The 17,931-nt window shown below is 42.1% G+C and overlaps 1 protein-coding gene across 1 annotated transcript in view; it reads left to right on the top strand.

The window, feature by feature from the left end:
* Positions 1–671: 671 nt before the first annotated feature.
* LOC134171252 (cytochrome P450 7B1) overlaps positions 672–17,931 on the top strand; it is a 125,794-nt gene continuing 108,534 nt past the window's right edge. Inside the window, exon 1 of the mRNA XM_062633295.1 lies at positions 672–958. Within this exon, the coding sequence (XP_062489279.1) occupies positions 864–958 (95 nt within the window). The 5' untranslated portion in view covers positions 672–863. The remainder of the gene's footprint in view (positions 959–17,931) is intronic.

Here is a 17,931-nt window from a genome sequence, read left to right on the forward strand (position 1 = left end):
AGGCGATAGAGCTGTAAAGTACATCTTTGTTACCCCCCCCTGCCCTGTCATGCAACACTGAACTCCCTGGACTTCTGCCCCGTTCCACCCCATCGCTCTTCCTACAGCTGGGGATCCGTCTATTGCCTCTGGTTTTAGTTTCTCACTTCCTCCTCTCTTGTCCTCTATAACACACCACGGGGACTAGCATGGTGGAATAAAGGACTGGACCTGGCATCTTCTCACGCAGCAAAAGCTCAAAACCAAACCTTTGCTATCTGTACTTCATTTCTCCTACCTCAGGTTAAATTTTACGAAGCTGGGCGGGAGTTGTTTTTAAGCATGAACACGCATCAGGTGTTTGTCCCAAAACCAAGAGGAGCCAAAGGCGGTACCTGCCCAAGCCGAGCACCGTTTGCGCTGGGGACAGGCCACCGCCTCTCGGTCGGGTCCGTGGGGGCCCCGATCCATTCCCGCGGTGCGTGGAGGGCTGAAGGGGATCTCAGGGCAGGAGCCGCTTCCCGGGACGGTGGGATGATCCCGCAACCCCCCTCCCCCGTCTCCGTTCTGGGACCTTCCCGCCGCATCGGAGCCTTTCCCGCAAGCGAAGCCCAGGGCTTCCCCTCCGCCGCCGGGAGGCCGCGGGGGCGGACGGGCGCGACCCTCCCCGCGCCGGGCGCTCCCCGGGGAGGAGCCGGCCGGGTCGTACCGGGCCCGCTCGCCAAGGCCAGCTCCGAGCAGCCAAACCCAGCCCCCTGGACTCGGGGTGGGCGGGGAGGGGCGGCCGGCCTGGCGCCTCTGCTGCGGGGAGCAGGAGGACGGGCGAAACTTTCTTCCCCGGCGGCGGCAAGGTACCGGTGGCCGCCGAGGCGAGCGCTGCCGGCATGGGCCCCGACACGCTGCAGCTCGGCACCTATGGCGGAGCGGCTGCGGCCGCTCTGCTCCTCTGGGCCGTGTGCCTGCTCTGCAGGAGGAAAAGGTACCGGGGTGCCGGGGGGCGGCCGTCGCATTCCTCCACGGCCGCGCCAGGGTAGCGGGGGTGCGAGGCGGACGCCGTGCCGCCGAGCCACGCATTGGGCCGCGCTTCCCTTCGCCCGCCCCTCCTCGCCGGGAAGCCCTATCAGCGCCCGCCGCCGCCACCGCCGCCCCCAGCCCGGACGGGCGGCAGGGCCCGGGGGATGGCGGCCCATGGTCCCCCGCAGCGGCCGGGGCGAGCGTGGGGCCGCGGTAGGAGCGAGGGGCAGCCGGGGAGGCGCTGGGCTGCGGACGGCGGCGGCTGTAATCCTGGCCGGCGGGTGGGAGACGCCGCTCGTTCATGGGCGCCTTGGGGAAGCTGGTCTGGCCCTTCTAGGTGCTACAAGACAAGGGGTGCCTGAAGCGCGCACCCGGGCCCCGGCAGTTCGGAGTGTGAAGATGGTTGACCCTTCGGTTTGCTCAAAACCTGGGGGTTGTGTGCTCTATGTAGCAAAAGAGATCCAGTGCGGCACATGAGAGCCTTCCTGCGGAGTCCAGGGTGCACCGACCTGACCTGCAGAGGCAGGGTGGACAAATGCTGCGGCTGGATTGCAACATCGGCCCTCGCTGCCTGTTTTTTTGGTGATGAGTAGCTGATGCGTAATAGCAAAGCCTCTAGAACTCGGGTCGTTTGGGTGACTTTTCTATGTGTCTCTTTAGTTGACAGTGTTGGGTTTAGTTTGTTTCAGCTAAAGTGTCATAGAGGGTACACACATATTGTGGGATGCTTTAAGTTGAAGTTGCAGGTTTTGGGGAGGAATTTTTTTGGGGGGAAGGAAGTGCTGCCTAGAACTATTCCTTCTGTTCCTGAGCAATGCCTGTTTCTTTATATCCTAACCCCTTACCCCGTACTTTTCACTTGTGTTGCAATACTTCATGCTTTTCAGTGTCTCTACTGCAGCTGATGAATAAACGTGTGTAAAGGCTTGGGGGATGAAGAGTGAAGAAGGGGAGGGATCAGTATTCACTATATTGTTTGCTTATGATTTTAATTTGTGTAATGAAACACATAGCAAATACTAAATTTAATTCTTAATAGTAAACATTTGCTTTTCCTAATCATTAAAAGTTATTTTTGGAAAGTTTAGACATGCACAGATGTAGAAAAGAAATTGCAGTGCTAGCCTCTGAACAAGAGTCAGAGAGTCAGGTTTTAGACCAATAACCCAAACTTTGGGATCATTTATAGAATGAATTAAATAACAGAGAAAAGTAGTGAAAATTCTTGGTTTGATTCCAGAAGGCATCTGTCACTGACTGTAAACAGAGATGGGCTATTTCCATGATGTCTGTTTTGGAACCATTATTAATGTGATTGGAGTTAGAGAGCCTAATCCTTCCTTTAAGTAGAAGACATCCATCCCAATGTTCGAGTGGGGTCATCCTGTAAGACAAACTACTTGACAGAGTAGCTCAGGATGCAGCTTCATGTTTTTGAAGATGAGTGGATAGCTGATTACCAGATCATCCTCCCTGTTGCTTATCTGCCCCTGTGTGAATTGGTTCTGGGAGCTAAACCAGCAAAAAAAATGCTACTTTTTTTGACAAGTTTAGTTTCCTGCAAGTTTAGCTCCCTGAAGGAGGTCAGCACAGAGAACAAAAACCATATAAAACTGTGCCTGTCGTTAGTAGAAATTCCAGTATAATTATAAAAGACTGAATTTTTGAAACTGGAAACAGGAAAAGCTCTTGCTTGTAAAGTTTTCAGCCAGATGTAAGTGGTAGGGGAAAAGGATCAAAGAACGCATTTTGAGTTATTTTCGTAACCCTTGTGGATGTAGAGGTTTTTAAGTGTGCTTTTAGAGTTTCTATAGCAAAATGGTTTGGACATTTGTGCTACCACAGAATGATGTTATACAGGAGGTCTCAGCAGGAAGGCATACTGTCTTGTCCAATAAAGGAAACTGCTGTTTGATTAATAAACTACTTCTTTAAATCCTGTGCTGTTTCTCAAAGAAGTGTACAAAGTTCTAGCTTGCAAGCAACTGGAAATAAAAAGTGAAAAACCCCATCAACATCTGTGTAGCACAGGCCTCAGTATAAGGTGCTGGTGTTGAAATGCTATCCTGCTCCAGCAAAATGTGCAATTAATTTTTCTTAGTCACAAAAGAAATTGGGCATGGTCTTGAGAGATGCCTGGCAGCAGCTGCAGGAAGAAAAGCTGTACTATGGGCACAGTGTGTTTAAAAATGGGTATGAGGGTTAGTTCATGCTCCTGAGATTTGGTGAAAGTTTGTGATCTCCCCTTGCTTATCTGACCCTTACCTGTTTATCTGTCCCCATGTATCCTTCATGTGTCAAGTTTCTTCTTTCCTTGTATTCTATTTGGATCTAACAAGCCCAGTGGCAGGCAGGACTACCCCCCTCAGAAATCCACAAAAAACATTTGGGAACTTGTTGACATTGGAGCTGTTGGCAAATTACTGAATAAATGCCAAAGCGAAGGTTGTCATGCATAATACCTGTTGGGACAGAAACACAAACTTCTCTGATTTTGCAGAGATTGCCTATGCTAGATAAAATGTTGCTACTTGATCTGTGCATGTGTTTTTATAGAAATTACTATGTTGCCCTCATGTTGGTGTGCTTGTACCAGTGTGGAAACTCTGTATAAGGGTTATGTTTAAGGTACTAAGATAAACTTTACCAGGATAATCAAATTTAGCATCTTAACTACAGCTGTACATGGATTCCATCAGGACAGCAACAGTAATCAAGTGCATATGTATAGAAGAGTTTAAGTAAATAAATATACACCACTAAGTGCTAACTTGCACTTCAGAGTTCTGTAAGTTTGTTTTGCCAGATGATGCCTCTGTCCTGCTGGACCAAGGTGAAGCACAGCCACCTACTCTGAGAGTTAGTGCATCCAGGAGTGTAATGAGGGTTTGTATGTCCCAGAAGAAAAAACTCTCCAAATCCATCACTGACATTCCTTAAGCAGGTGTTGCGGGATTTTGTCTTACTTGGAGTGAGGTGCTTCTGCTTTGTTTCCTCTCAGGCTGAGTTTCCTCTCAGGCTCATTACTGGAGAGAAGATTTTGTAAGGAGAGGTGTTCTATTAACTTAATCTGCCATTGCCTTTTCCTGTAGTGAGGTTAGTTTAATCTGGCATTAAGGGATTTCAGGGTGAGTTCAGTACTGGTGTTCTTAATTAAGTATTTAGATCTGTTCTTTGGAGACAGCAAAAAGGGGAAGTGGAATTTCTTTTTGTATTAATGTTTATCATACGAGTTCTGGTGGCAGTAATAACACAAAGGAAACTAATTGGAGTCTTTGCCAGATTTTGTATCACAGATGGTGAAGAAACAGAACAAAAGTTTCCTTAATCACAGAAAAATTTGAGTTAAACTTCAGTGTCAGATGAGGCTCAGTGCCTTCTGCATGCTACAGAAAGATCTTCCTTTTACTGGTTAATGAAGAAAAGCCTATCTAGACTGTTTGCTGGGGAATGTGTTTTCTCCAGAGAGAGCTTCCTTGGTGCTGCTTCACGAAAGCATTTCAGCTATGGCAAAACCTGATGACTTCCTAGCCTGGAGATTGTACAGATTGGTCTCTTTTGTCTTCATAAAATGTCTAAGTCAGCTCCAGCTTTATGCAGTCTTTGTTTTCAAACTGTTTTTCCACTAGCGATGCACAGTCTCACGGAGCAGGAGGTGAGACAGCAGGTGAGACCTGCTCCTGCTCATCTTCCAGTAGTAATGCTGCGCAAGTCAGGGAAGGGCCCTCAAAATCAGCAGGGGTTGGTTCCTAGTTACTTCTGTAGGTGTAGTACTATTCCACTTTTTGTTGCTCAAACTGATGCTTATTTTTGACTGGTAGTGTCTATTGCATGTCTATGACTGAAAATGATCACAAATTGTAACCAACAGTTTGGGAATGAGGCTGGGATGCTCTCTGCATCCCTCCCTGTGGGGCAAACATTGCAAATTACCAGGAAGAGGAGGAGGGTCGGGCTTCAGTTAAAACCACTGGCTTTGGAGAAGGGGAGAGTGGAGAGAAGTGGAACAAAGATTGTTGTATCCGTATTTATCCCTTGAAATTGTATCCTGCTGTCCTTAGGTTTGTATCCCAAAGTTCATCAGACAAAAAAGATACAGACCCAACCTAGAAATACTCATCGTGGATGTATCTCTGCTTGGAAAGTTAAAACACATACTACAAGAGCAACACCAGTGAATGAGTTTGTAAAAATTATTCCCTCTGGAACTCCACAGGTTGGTGGGGTTGGTATTAATTATCAGAAATGGGCTTCACAGTCAGGATTGCTTGCATGGAATGATACAATCGCTGTAGGGCACATGTAACCTATGTGGGTTTTACTGTACAGCAGTATACGTGCTAGGTTAGACAGAGCAAATATGTTCTAATATATTATTTCTGACCAGTTTCTAATACATCAGAATATAGTATGTAAAAAACTTAAACAGTGTAGATTAAAAACATACAAAGAATTTGATACGTTTCTGAGAAAGGATTTTGCTATGGCCTAAGTTTCGGATTTAAAGCCTTGTTGAAGCAAAGTGTCTTTCATTTTTCTCTTTTATTCTATCCCCTAAAATACCCCCAATCTATACAATCTCATTCATTTAAGATACTTTTCCAAAAAATTGCTCTCTTGAACCTAGACAGATATTGTTGAAAAGAATATAGATTTTGTCTTTGCCTTCAAGAACATCTTATCCTTCTCTGTGACAAGCTGTGAGCTTGCTAACAGCTCTCTTACCAAGTGAATTGTAGTTCACAAGATGTCATCAGCCTGTCTTTTTTACCACTTTTGCTAATTTAGGCAATATGTTAAGGTAGTTTTCAGTTGGAGGGAACATCAGGAAGGACAGAGAGAAGGATACCAGAAAAATCTATCCTCTCCCTTCTTACCTTGTCTTTCTACAGAGGCCTTTTTCTCCATCCTTTTGGTTGGAGTTCTGGGGAGCGCATGTGTTTTCATGACCTCCTTTTGTTTAATGTCATTGTCCACTCTTCCTCTACTCTGAAAAGATTAGGACTGAAGACTGGAACTGTTTAAGGCAGAAAAGTAACAGTTCTGTTTCTTAAGTAGCCTGAAAAAACCTTTCTTTCTCGCCATCACACTTGGGTTTTCTGTCAACTTTTCACTGCTCTGCCAAGATGCGGTGGAAGCTTATTTATCTGATAGCTGCTTCTGGTAATAGCTTAGTGGAAGTCAAAAAATCAAGCAAACCTGTAGCCTTCTCAAGATGGACAAGACTCAGTTCACTGGCTTTTGTTTTTCTTATGACACTAATAGAGCTAGAGAGCCATTATGTTGAGGGTCCCAAGATGTTTTTTTCCTTTTTCATTTCTTTTTTTCCACTGCAGCTTCTCATCCTTCTGATATGTAGTCTGGGTATCATGTACATCTTGGGTTCTCTTACTACCAAGACTTTGAATATGATGCCTTTGTTAGCAGATAATTTACTTTTCCAATAATCTATGATTTACAGTATTCTTTGCTTAAGGTACACTGCCACCTAGCAACAGTTTCCCTTTCCTCCCAGTTTTCTTGACCTACTTTGTCAGGGGTTGTTCAGCTTTAGTTTGTGCCTAGTCTGGTCTTGATTAGCATCCAGAACCCATCAGTAGATGCCATCCTGGTAAATGCATATGTGTATGTGGTGCAGATATTTTTAGTGGCAATAAGAACTGCTAGCTTCAGGTTTCTCAATAAAATACAATGGTTTTTACTTTTACACTGGTTTTTCCTTTCAGTGTTTTTGTGGAAAATGCCTAGAATATTTTTATTTTATTTTATTTTTATTTTTTTCCTTAGAAGTGCTAGGTTTTCATTTCTTCTGTTCATTATTCTTTGGAGGAAATAAAATTAAAGTGCAAGAATTAAAGGGAATTGCTTTCTGCTCTTTTTATTATTCCAGTGTAACAAGAAGCATGGATCATCCATCTAGAGTATTGTACACAAATGCAGATAGCTTGCAGAAAGTACTGAACAATTAACCCTTCTGCTCCTCCTCTAAATTGATAGTCCTAAAAGTATGAATGAGGAAAACCCAGGTAAACACAGGGTTCTTCAAAAATGAGATTCATGCTTACTATTCTCCTTAGAGGAGGAAAACACGCTCACTGGCAAATTTTAGCTGAAACGTTATATATAAAGGCCGGTGTAAAGGAAGACATAAACGGGGCAAATCTTAATCCTAGTATCCTCTTACAGGAGATATTAACTACTCCTCCTTCAAGCATAATGGTGAAATTTGCCACCTGATGTGTTTTAATTGTTGGTGATGTAACTAGAGAAGTACATTGCCAGGCAACTGCAGGACAGGCTGGAGTCCCAGCGCGTGAACCTACCTGGGCCTCCGACTCCCGGCAAGGAATGACTGAACTTGCAGTCTTGCCTGCGGACTCTGCCTCAATTCCTCCCCTGTAAATTGGAGGTCAATGTGACCTCTTCTTTATGTACCGATAGCACAGCTGAATGCTTCACAGCATATGCAGTTATCAATGAAGCTGAAAGAAATTCTCCCGTCCTATAACTACCCAACATGTGCTGAGGAACTGTTACCTGGCCATTCCCTTTCTCCTGTATGCTGAAGTACAAGTCCTAGTTAGTGTTTCAAGCCAGAAATGCCACATTTTCTCACAATATTCAGCTAAGCTGTTGGGTCATGTCAGCTGCTTTAGTTATTTACCTCACTTATCAGAATTACAGTCCCAAATAAAATTGGTTTTTTTTTGTTTTGTTTTGAGGGTTTCTTTTCAGTCAAGTATTTTGATTAAGAAGTTGGGCAGGGCTTGTTTTGGTAAAGTAATATAACTGTTCTCAGTACTCCATCTAGTCACTTATTTTGCTTAGTACATTGTAATGCCACGGAGTGGGGGAAATATAGAAGCTAAAAGAAACAGCATAAGTGCAATGTTAATACATAAGGAAAATCTCACAGCTAAATTGGCAGTCTTCTTCTCTTTTATCCAAGTTTTATAGAGCTACTTGGTAGTGGAGCCAGGGTTGGAATTCATTTTCCTGACTTCTAGTTTTGTGCTTTAGCTTGCTGCCTTTCCTTTCCAACACGCTTACCATATATGACATTATAGCTGTCTGGTAAACTAACTTTTTCAACCACGAGGCAGATTTTTACTTCGGATTCAAAACTTCAGTAGTGTTCCTTTTCTTTCCCAATCATTTACTGATCCTTCTACAAGATGCGTTTAGGTTTTTAGGCTAATATCCATTTGCACGCCGTCTGGGAGAATTTTGGCTGACTGAGAGTCCCATAAAACAAAAGTTTCCTCTTTACAAACCACATGGAGCTTGGCTGTAGATATTCAGTTCCTTTCTCCACAAACTGTTTTTAATGGTGCCAGATTCTTCTGTTTCTTCTCCTTGTTTGGCACATGTCAGGCAAAAAAATCTTGGCTCTCATATAGAACATATCTTGTTTCCTCTTAACTGCTCGTACTTTCTATTCGTAATTCAAATCAGCAGAAAAATGCTATGGTTGTGCTTCTCATGATTTAATCTTGTAGTTTCCTAAGCAATATTCTAATGTTCTTTAAAAAGTAGTGTGCTCTCATACTGTAGGCCTGGTGGTAGGGGATTCTAGCTGAATGCAACGAGCATGTCCCTGTTGATTTGGGAAAATGTTGCATGGTGTCCTGAAGGGGTGGCTTGTTCAAGCCCTGTGGAGGCATATGAAAGAAGAATAGATAAGCAAAATGAAGCTAAAATGGGATGTTAGAGGAGTGTCCTGTCTGTCACACAGCTGACCCCTTCTTATGCTGCAGTGAAAACCCAGATTGAAACACTGCATGTTGCAGGCTTATGTCCATAGTGGGAAGTTGAAGAAATATCTCCTTCCTGGTCCATGGCATCCAGAGAGCCTGTGCATGTTTGTCACAAGGTACTCATGTTACTTGCTGACAGCCTCACTCTGCATCCATGGGAGTTGATCTGCTACTGATGGCTAAAACAGAGTGTAGTACTGCTGAGTTTGGTTGCTTTATCTGATTTCTCGTGACTCCCTAGCAAAACGGTCTGCTCTTTCCTTACCCCAATTTCTGGCTTCTCAGAAGGCCCTTGCCCAGATTTTCCCTGAGTAGTCATTACAAATTCTTATGTCACTTGCCTTGCCTAAAAACATGGGGAAAAAAGTGAAATTTTTGAACAATATGTTGAAAAAATTGGAAAATTGCCAGATTTTTATTACTTTTTAAAGTGATGCAGTATTTAAAAAAAAATAATGGTCTCATTTCAACACTGTGTGGGAATGCAAAAGTTTTCCAATTATTAGCTCTGGCAGTAATTACTTTAAAAAAAAAAAAAACAAACCCCAAAGAAACCTGTATATTCCTTAAGAAGACAAACTACTGCTGCTGAAGCACATTAGACAGAATTAATGGAGAATTGGTGATTAAAATGAGGTTCCTGAGAAGCCAGTATTTCAGTCTTTTTGGACTCTTTTTTTCCCTTTGTATGCATGACAGCAGAAGGATGGATTTACCCCTTTGTCACAGTGTAATATTGTAGTGTTTGAAGGCTTTGGAGAGAGTGTCTCCAACTTTCTAATAGGGCCACAAGGAAAATCAAAGTATTTTCAGACATCCTCATTTAATCTGGTTAACAAAAGCAGGATGCTGAAAGAAGGACAATTGTTGATATCTGCTTGGAGAAAATTTGATCAACTTCCATTGCTGGTCTGCTCAACTGGTGCTACAGTAGAGTTTGGTCATCGCTTCCCCAGCTGGGAAGCACTGCTCCATGTTTTCCTCTTTAGTGCTGGCATGTTTTTTTTAGGTTCCAGTAGCTCCACTTCAGAGCTTCTGGTGTATGCTAGATCATAGCCATTCTAATTCTGCCCAGCTGGCTTTTCATCATGATAAGCTTTGGGAGTCACATTTGGGAAGTTTCTCTGAAAATAGCTCAAACAGTGGATTGATGGCAAGGTATAATTCTTTCCTTCAGTTGTTCAGGAATCGCTCTGTGATACTTACTCATCTCAGACTTACACTTCATTAAGAAAGAAGAAGCCTCCTTGGAAGATTTTTTGTTTCGGTCATTACTGCATTTGTAAAATGTTTCCAGTGGAGTAGGCGTTTCTTCCTTCTTCCTTTCAAAAACTTCTGTTATTCTATTGGATGGGAGTTTTTTCAATTTTTTAGAAGATTTCAGATGTCTGGGTTATTTTTCAGCACAATAACCCTTTTGCTTAAATAGCAAATTCCCAAGCCCTACAGCTGAGGGCAAGGCATATTGCCAGAGCCCGCACTGCAATGTTTGTGTGTGATTCCCGTTTAAAAGGAGCAGCTGTGTATCTGTACAAGAAGTGAAAATGTCTCTCAATTCAGGAGTCATCCAAGAACCAATTGTAAAATGTGCTGAAAGCGCAGAATTGATATTGGGGCAAACAGGGAGGAAAAATGAAAGTACTCAGACAGCAGGCTTATATGTGATGCTCCTTTTAACCCTAATACATGCCTGAAAGATTCTAATTCAACAGCAATAAGAATTAGATGTGTGTGTCTGATGATGAAATTAAGCTTACAGTGCATGACAGTACACCAAACTGTTTGGGCTTTTCAGTAATAGCTGTCATCAGGGCATGCATGACTGATGGAGATTCATTTCCAGGCCCTGGAACAAGTGCAGCAAGCCAGATTCAGAGCCTGGGCTCCTTCTGAGTACCAAATGAGGGAAATTCGAAGTTTGTGTCCTAGAGGCTTGCATGTAGTATCCTTTAAAGCCAGGTTAAATTATCGGTCGCTGCTAAGGAGCAGCACAGAATTGATCACAGCAGGACTGGAGAGGTTTCCCGTGTATGTCAGCATGCAGTGGCTTGGGAAACAGCTGCTTGCACAATGTCTGGTTTGTGGTTGAACAGACAGCTGAATTTCTGGCATTGCTGCTTTAAGATCCAAAAATTATAATTAAATTTCAAAGAAATTTTGCATATGTGAATGAGTCAGAGTTATCTTTTTTTCTGTAAGCTGTTTAGTTTCTTGCATCCTGTGTAGTGAGAATGCTGCTAGATCCTATCTGATAATACCACATTAGGAGTGAAGGGATTTTTTTTTCATAACCTGTGGACTTCCTCAGATAGAACCATATCAGCTATAATAAATTTAGAGCCTTAAACTCCCGTTGTTATGAAGACTTTAAAATAAAACTGTGCATGCAACTCCTATTGGCGCTGCAGTGGTAAGAAGCTAAAATAGACAATGCTGAGATCTGCTGGGCTCAGAAGAAAGTTCAGGCTTCCTGGCTTCACAATCTCATTTGCAGAAGTAGGACATACCTACTGTTTTGCCCTCAGGACAGATGTCCAATAAAGCACAGTTGTTGTGACCCATCCAGTCTTATCTCCTGGATAGGTTAGGCCATTGCAGTGTCTCCTGCATCAGCTACGTTAAATTCTGCTTGAACACAATCCTGTTTGAAATGCAGAAATATTTTCTGCCCTTGGTTTATTATTTCCTTTGAGTGATGAGTAGTCCAGTGCTTATCCTGTAGGTTGTTCTTACCATTCTGTCTTTGCTTTAAGGAAGGGGGTGAATTCAGTCTCATTAGTGGATGCATATGTCCTTTTAAACACTGACAAGATTTAATTAGAAGTGATGAAAGATAGCTAAGATGGCATCCAAAACTAACAAAGAAGGCCATCTCCTGTTCCAAGTATTGAATCCTGCTGAAAAACAAAAACAAAAAAAAAAAACAAACCTGCTTAAAGGTGCAGACAAGATAGGGATGCTGGAGAGGGACTCTTCATTAGAGACTGTAGTGACAGGACAAGGGGTAATGGGTTAAAACTTAAACAGGGGAAGTTAGGTTGGATATAAGAAGGAAATTCTTTCCTGTTAGGGTGGTGAGGCACTGGAATAGGTTGCCCAGGGAGGTTGTGAATGCTCCATCCCTGGCAGTGTTCAAGACCAGGTTGGATGAGGCCTTGGGTGATATGATTTAGCATAAGGTGTCCCTGCCCACGGCAGGGGGGCTGGAACTTGATGATCTTAAGGTCCTTTCCAACCCTAACTATTCTATGATTCTGTGATTCTAAGATCATCTGACATGTCTGTGTCTCAATGGCAAGTTAGTAGGGACTGAAGCAACTTGCCATCTATCCTTTCTCCCCACTCCAGGAACATTTGGGAGGACCAATGTAAGTGTAGTGCCTGCTGCTGCTCTGTAGTCTTTACATTGCATGCTTGCTCGCTTGCTTTGGGAAAAAAGACGAGCAGCCAGGTTTTAACCAACACTATAAATAACAGAGATAATTCAGCTGGGATCAGATGAACAAATGCTTCGTTTTTGGGGTTTTTTTTTTGCTTAGATATGGAAAAAAATAAATCTTGTTTGATTTGTTTTGCGCGTTATTTCAGTGTATATTCTTATTAATAATACCTCTGAGACTGTTGTTTAGGAGCCAGGCGTATGTGTAAGCTCATGCCTTCAAATCGTGTTTTAACAGTTCCAGAGAAAAAAAGCACTATATAAAATAGAAATGTGAGAGATAAAGCAACTTAAACTGTAGTGATAAGGTTCATTTCATAAAAATGAAAGCCCAAGAAGATTTTTCAGCACAAATACAGTGTGCTGATTTGGAATGTCAGATGATTTGTGTCATCAGAACATGAGGAAAAAAAAACAACAAACCAGGATGCTTATAGTTGTACCTTTGATGGTGTTAGAAATGTCTGATAGAGATATGGTTTTGATTCCTCAGTCACTGAGCATGAAGATGTCACACTGGGCTCAGTTTTCTATGAAAGACTGCAGTGTTGAAGATGGAAGGAGATGGAAGTCCCCATGTGTCTATGATGATGGTGCCTTCCAAAATGAAGGCTGCCCTAGGATACCTTCACATGCAAGACATTGCCACACCCCATAGCTTTTCTCAGTGGGCAGGACCCAAGCCTCTGGGTGACAAAATCCCTGTTGTTACCGCCTATGACCATTTGTACCTCTGGTATTCTATTTAGTCCCAGGCGCACCGATCAGGTATAGCTATAGATTCAGCTCTGCTGTATCAGATGCTTCTTTTTACTTTTTGTGACAAATATCAATTTATCTCCTTAAAGGCAGCAAGTTACTGGAAAGTGTTTCCTGCTCATGGCAGTCAGTTAATTTCTCTTAAGATTGTGGAAGGGACAGGTCAGTTAATTGTCTTCAAAAGAATTAATTTTACTGGAAGCTAGTGCAGAACATGGGTATCTCTTTCATTTTCCAGTGTTGGGCTGGTGAAAGCAGCTTCAATAAGTATGATTTGGCATGCTAAATTTCTCTGCTCTGTATATGGAAAGCAACCAGCACATTTGGATTCTGTAATATAAATAAGGTCTTTGGGCCTTACTGAAATTCTGCTGATAATCATTATAACCTGTCTGCAGAGTTTAGCTGGTGGGTAATGCTAGATTTATGTCAATAAAGGATGAAGTCTATATTTATCATTTTTTCTCTTTCAGCTGGATTTATATTGTGTATGACCCCTTTTTTCTGCTAGGTATTAGAGTGCTTTTTTTTTTCCCTGATTTCTCAGTTTGCTTTATTGCTGTTCACAGAATTCACTGTGCTGTGTAGGAACTGTCCTCTTGAATTCCCATTGCTCTGCTCAGGGAGTAAGCTAGGCTAATGAGACCCCTCTTTGTTTCATTTGAGTGGGTTTTGCTAATTGCTTTTATCACATTGGAACCTGTAAGGGGATTTTCCATAGATAAAATGACAATAAAAAAATGAAACGCTTTTTGTTGATAAGTCACCTGGCAATTCCGCCTGGTTTCTCAACATAGCTGTCAGCAGATGTGAGTGACTTCTTAACGCCCAGTGTCTCTAATTGCCCTTTATTTCCCCTCTGCTCTCCCTGGATGGGATTTATTTCTCACTTGGTGGGATGAAACACAAAAGCAGGTTGTGATGGAGTGCATCTCCAGTCAGCAGTAGGGAGGATGACAGGGTGAATTAGAGTGGTCAACATGTAGCAGGAAGAGAAATTTCATCCTGCCTCCTGCACTGTCCTGTGGCTGTGGCTGATCTGTCCCCATCCCACTTCATCCTTGTATCATCACTTCCTTACAGCCCAGCTCATGCTGAGAGCCTGCTGCTTCTGCAGATCAAAGGGGCAGGGACTTCAACACTTTAGCCTTCCCAAGGGCTCATGCTCCCCCAGTTAGCCATTTGTACCCATCTTCTCCCTAAGTCGTGTTCAGTATACTGATCACCAACCCAAGCACCCACCTACCCAAGACTGTACTGTTATTTTCAGCTTGAGGACAGTATTAGGTTTTGTGAACATCCTAAGAAAAGATGATTGAATGTATTTCAAAAACCGAGAATGAGATGGCAGCAATTAGTCAAACATACCTAGGAGTGAACAGCATCTATGAGTCCCTGTGCTCTGGTCTTTGAAGAAAATTTATGCTGAATCCTAATGGAGTTTACTGAACCACTGGATTTGTAATTATTGCTGTCTATGAATTTTACTTGGTTTATGTTAAATCAAGGTATATTTGGGGTTGTTTTGTTGTTTTCTTTTTGTCTAGCTTGAAACTTTGCCCTTGAGCTATGCTGTAGTCCCTTCTTATCTTCAACTGGGTCAAGAGTAGCCTGAAAGCTCCTTGCCTTTTCCTGCAACACTTCTTCAGGACTCCTTCCTCACCCAGAGAAGGGATTAGAGCCGTCACTATTCTCTTCATTTATATAATCCTGTCATTGCCCTGACACCAGCGTAATCTTCTTGACTGGCTGATCAAACTGATTTTCAACAGTTTTAGACAGAGTAAAAAATTAGTGCATTTAAATCTTCCTTGATTTTTCTGGCAGTTTTTCTGTCATTCAGTCTAGCATTTTCTTTATCTCAAGTCCCTTTTGTTATTTACTGTGCTTATCTTCCTCCCTGTAAAATATCTACTACAGCTGGTGTTTTTACTCTTTAGGCTCTAATTCTCCTAATCTTAGGTTAAAGGAGTTAACGGATAATAACAGACCCTTATCAGACTTTGTCTTATTGCAGTGTTTGACATGACTTTTTGGCCTTACTTTAGACATTTGAGGTTTTCCACTCATTTCAGCAAGCCCGGGATTTTACTTTAGATATTTACTCACAGCATAGAGCTTCTGTAGTGGCTGCAACGTTATCATATAGCCAAATGAAATAATCTCTTCCGTAAGTGGTGCATGTAGATTTAGCATTTTTGTGGTTTATAACACATCGGTAGCAACTGAAATACTTCTGCAGTAAGAAAAACTGTTCAAAGCCATAGCAAGTCTTGCTGCTGTGGGTCTTTGAAAAGGGGACAGAGGTCTGGTTTGTGATCCTGCTTCTACCAAGAAATGGCTTTGGATTTTATTACACAGGGAGGTTTGAATTTTTACAGTGCAGGATGAAAAAACACAGTACTTGAGGGTGCTCTGGGGAGAGTCACAGTCACTGAATTTCTCAGTGACATTTTGAACCCCAACAAAGTTTTGCCTACCTGGCCGCACTAGACAGGGCTGGAATTTATCTCTGTTCTCACCCCACTGTTGTTGTGCCTGCAGAAGCCCTCTGGCAGCAATATCTTAGGGGGCAGAAGAGATTTCTGTAGCAGCTCTTTCTGGTTGAGGAACCAGCTTAGTGTGTCTGTTCGAGGTCTGTTTGCTCACATAGCGTTTACTGACAAGTAGGGCAGACCAGGCCATATGGGCAGGTGTGGAAATCTTGATACTAAAGACATGCAGCCTGACACAAAATCTTTGCTTCTGCTGGACTTTGCCTTCAATGGTTCACTATCTCTACATGGTGACTACCATGTTAAGAATACTACTTGCAAAGTGAGTTGGAGTTAATGAGTCTGATGTTCTGATTCAATGAATTGATGAAGCAATGCCTTCCTTTTAAGCCATTGAATAGTTTCTTATTTTAGTGGGATTTGAGCTTCTAAGTGGAGCAAAAGCTCAAGTTTTTTGACAGATCAGCACTTTCTTGCTGAGGCAAATGTGAATTTCTCATTTGATGGTATGATACAGAATATGCAGTAGCATTTCCTTGCCTTAGTTCTACTAATTCCCGGGGGAAAAAATGTGACACTAATTTTATGCTTTGAATAGAATTTCAAAGCTCAGTTTTCATACAGCTAAAATGTCTTGACTCATTGATTCTTGAAGAGTTTGCAATTCAATGTTTGGAATTTAATTTAAATTGCCTAGAAGTTTGCAGAGGATGAGACCACTTCTTGTTGGTAACTGAAGTTACTTAAAGATAGAACTTTCACTTCCATCTGCATACCCATGCTAGTCGACATCTTAAAAGGTTAGGGTTGATTCTAGGTTTCATTTTATATGCAATATTGCATATATTTGAATTGTATGGATTGCCTGGAATCATACTGGCCACATGGCCCTGATCATGAGTCAGTCTTTTTTTTCTCATTTCTAACACTGTGAAGCTGTAACTTGTCTCTCGAAACTCCTTTCTGGGTCTATAATGCTAGCAGCTGCCTGCGGCTAGCCACCATTGGCACACTCACTGTCCTCTGCTAAACCCACCCTTTATTTTTCTGTCCACAAACTGACACACATGTGCTTGACCACATCTGCTGATGAGTCCAATCTGGTGTTTCCCAGTGGGATACTAGCTTTCTAAAAACAGTCTGAAGCTTATTCTCCTTTCATTAAAAAGGATGGGGAGGTGTAATTCTGTTGACTTAGAACAGAAGTGCTCCTCTGAAGAAGAAGGCTGAAGCCTTTAGAGCCTTTTTCATTTGAAAGCAGAGACTTCTGTGTTCCAGCTGTGGACCACATCAGATGTGAATTTTCTGTAGTCGCATGACAAAACTAATCACATAGTTGCTAAGAGTGGCAAAGTGGCTTTTGAGCCACAAAGATTTTATGACATTGTAGCATTTTTTGTTTGCTTGGGTCATCTGGAAACTGATATGGTACTTCTTTAAGAAAATCCATCCTAAGTTTGTCTCATGAGTTGCTCCTTTGGTAGCCTTCAGCTGCACAGAGCTGGCCGCAGTTTGTTATCAGTGAATTTTGGGGAATTTCTTCTGATCACTCTGGGACAAGATAGTTCCTTCTAGTATAAAAAAAAAAAAAAAGAAAAAAGTGTATGTATGGTAAAAATAAGAACTGTAAGCAGCTGAGAAGGTAACTTCTGGGTGTACGATGGAAAAGGTGTAGGGTAGGTAGTTTAATTGGGGTATAATAGGTGGTAAACCTTCTGGAAATAAAGAGAGCTCATAAGAGGAGAATGGTAGACTGAAACCCCAACCATCCTTTGATTACTACCAGATTTAAACATTCTTGCAATCTTAGCATACTAATTAACCACAACTGGTACATAATGTATGCTTGTAAATAAGTAATTTTCCTTTAACTCTGGTTTAACCCTTGTAGATGCTATTTTAGGTGCTCATTTTGGTGTAAGCTTTACATTAATTTAGCTGTACTGTTTGGTGTCAAAAATTAAACTTAGTTAAATTGATAAATGTTTCATGATACATATCTTTTAAATAATATCAGTACATAGGTCTTGTCAGTCTACAGCTTTATGACAATCAGTAAGTTTTAAAAGAGAAAGGTATCTCTTTTTTCTTCCTTAAACTGGTTTATATTGGTTGCCCTTTTTTTAGTATCAATTACCATTTATCATCAATTCAGGCACTTGGAGATCTTTGTGTGAAACTGGAAGCAAAGCCCAACTCCTTATTAATGTGTTGAAATGAATGTGTTTTCTGAGTTCATGTATGATCATCTGAGCTTCTGTTTTTTCCCTTTCCCTTTCATTCTTTTCTGAAAAAAAAAATAAAAAAAAAATTGCAAAAAAAAGTTTTAGGGGAACCAAACTGTTAACCAGTCTTTGTGCTGCTGCAGCTGTGGCAGTGCTGGAAGCCTACTGTATGTGTGCTGCATTGATGATCTCTAATTCATGTCTTTAAATCACACAGTCTGTGGTTAAGTGTGCTACTGCGTGGTACAAGTAGGTCATCTTCA

Source organism: Pezoporus occidentalis, unplaced genomic scaffold (assembly GCF_034315485.1).
Source record: "Pezoporus occidentalis ecotype Australia unplaced genomic scaffold, CSIRO_AGI_Poc_V1 ctg4, whole genome shotgun sequence".
Lineage (NCBI taxonomy): Eukaryota > Metazoa > Chordata > Aves > Psittaciformes > Psittacidae > Pezoporus > Pezoporus occidentalis.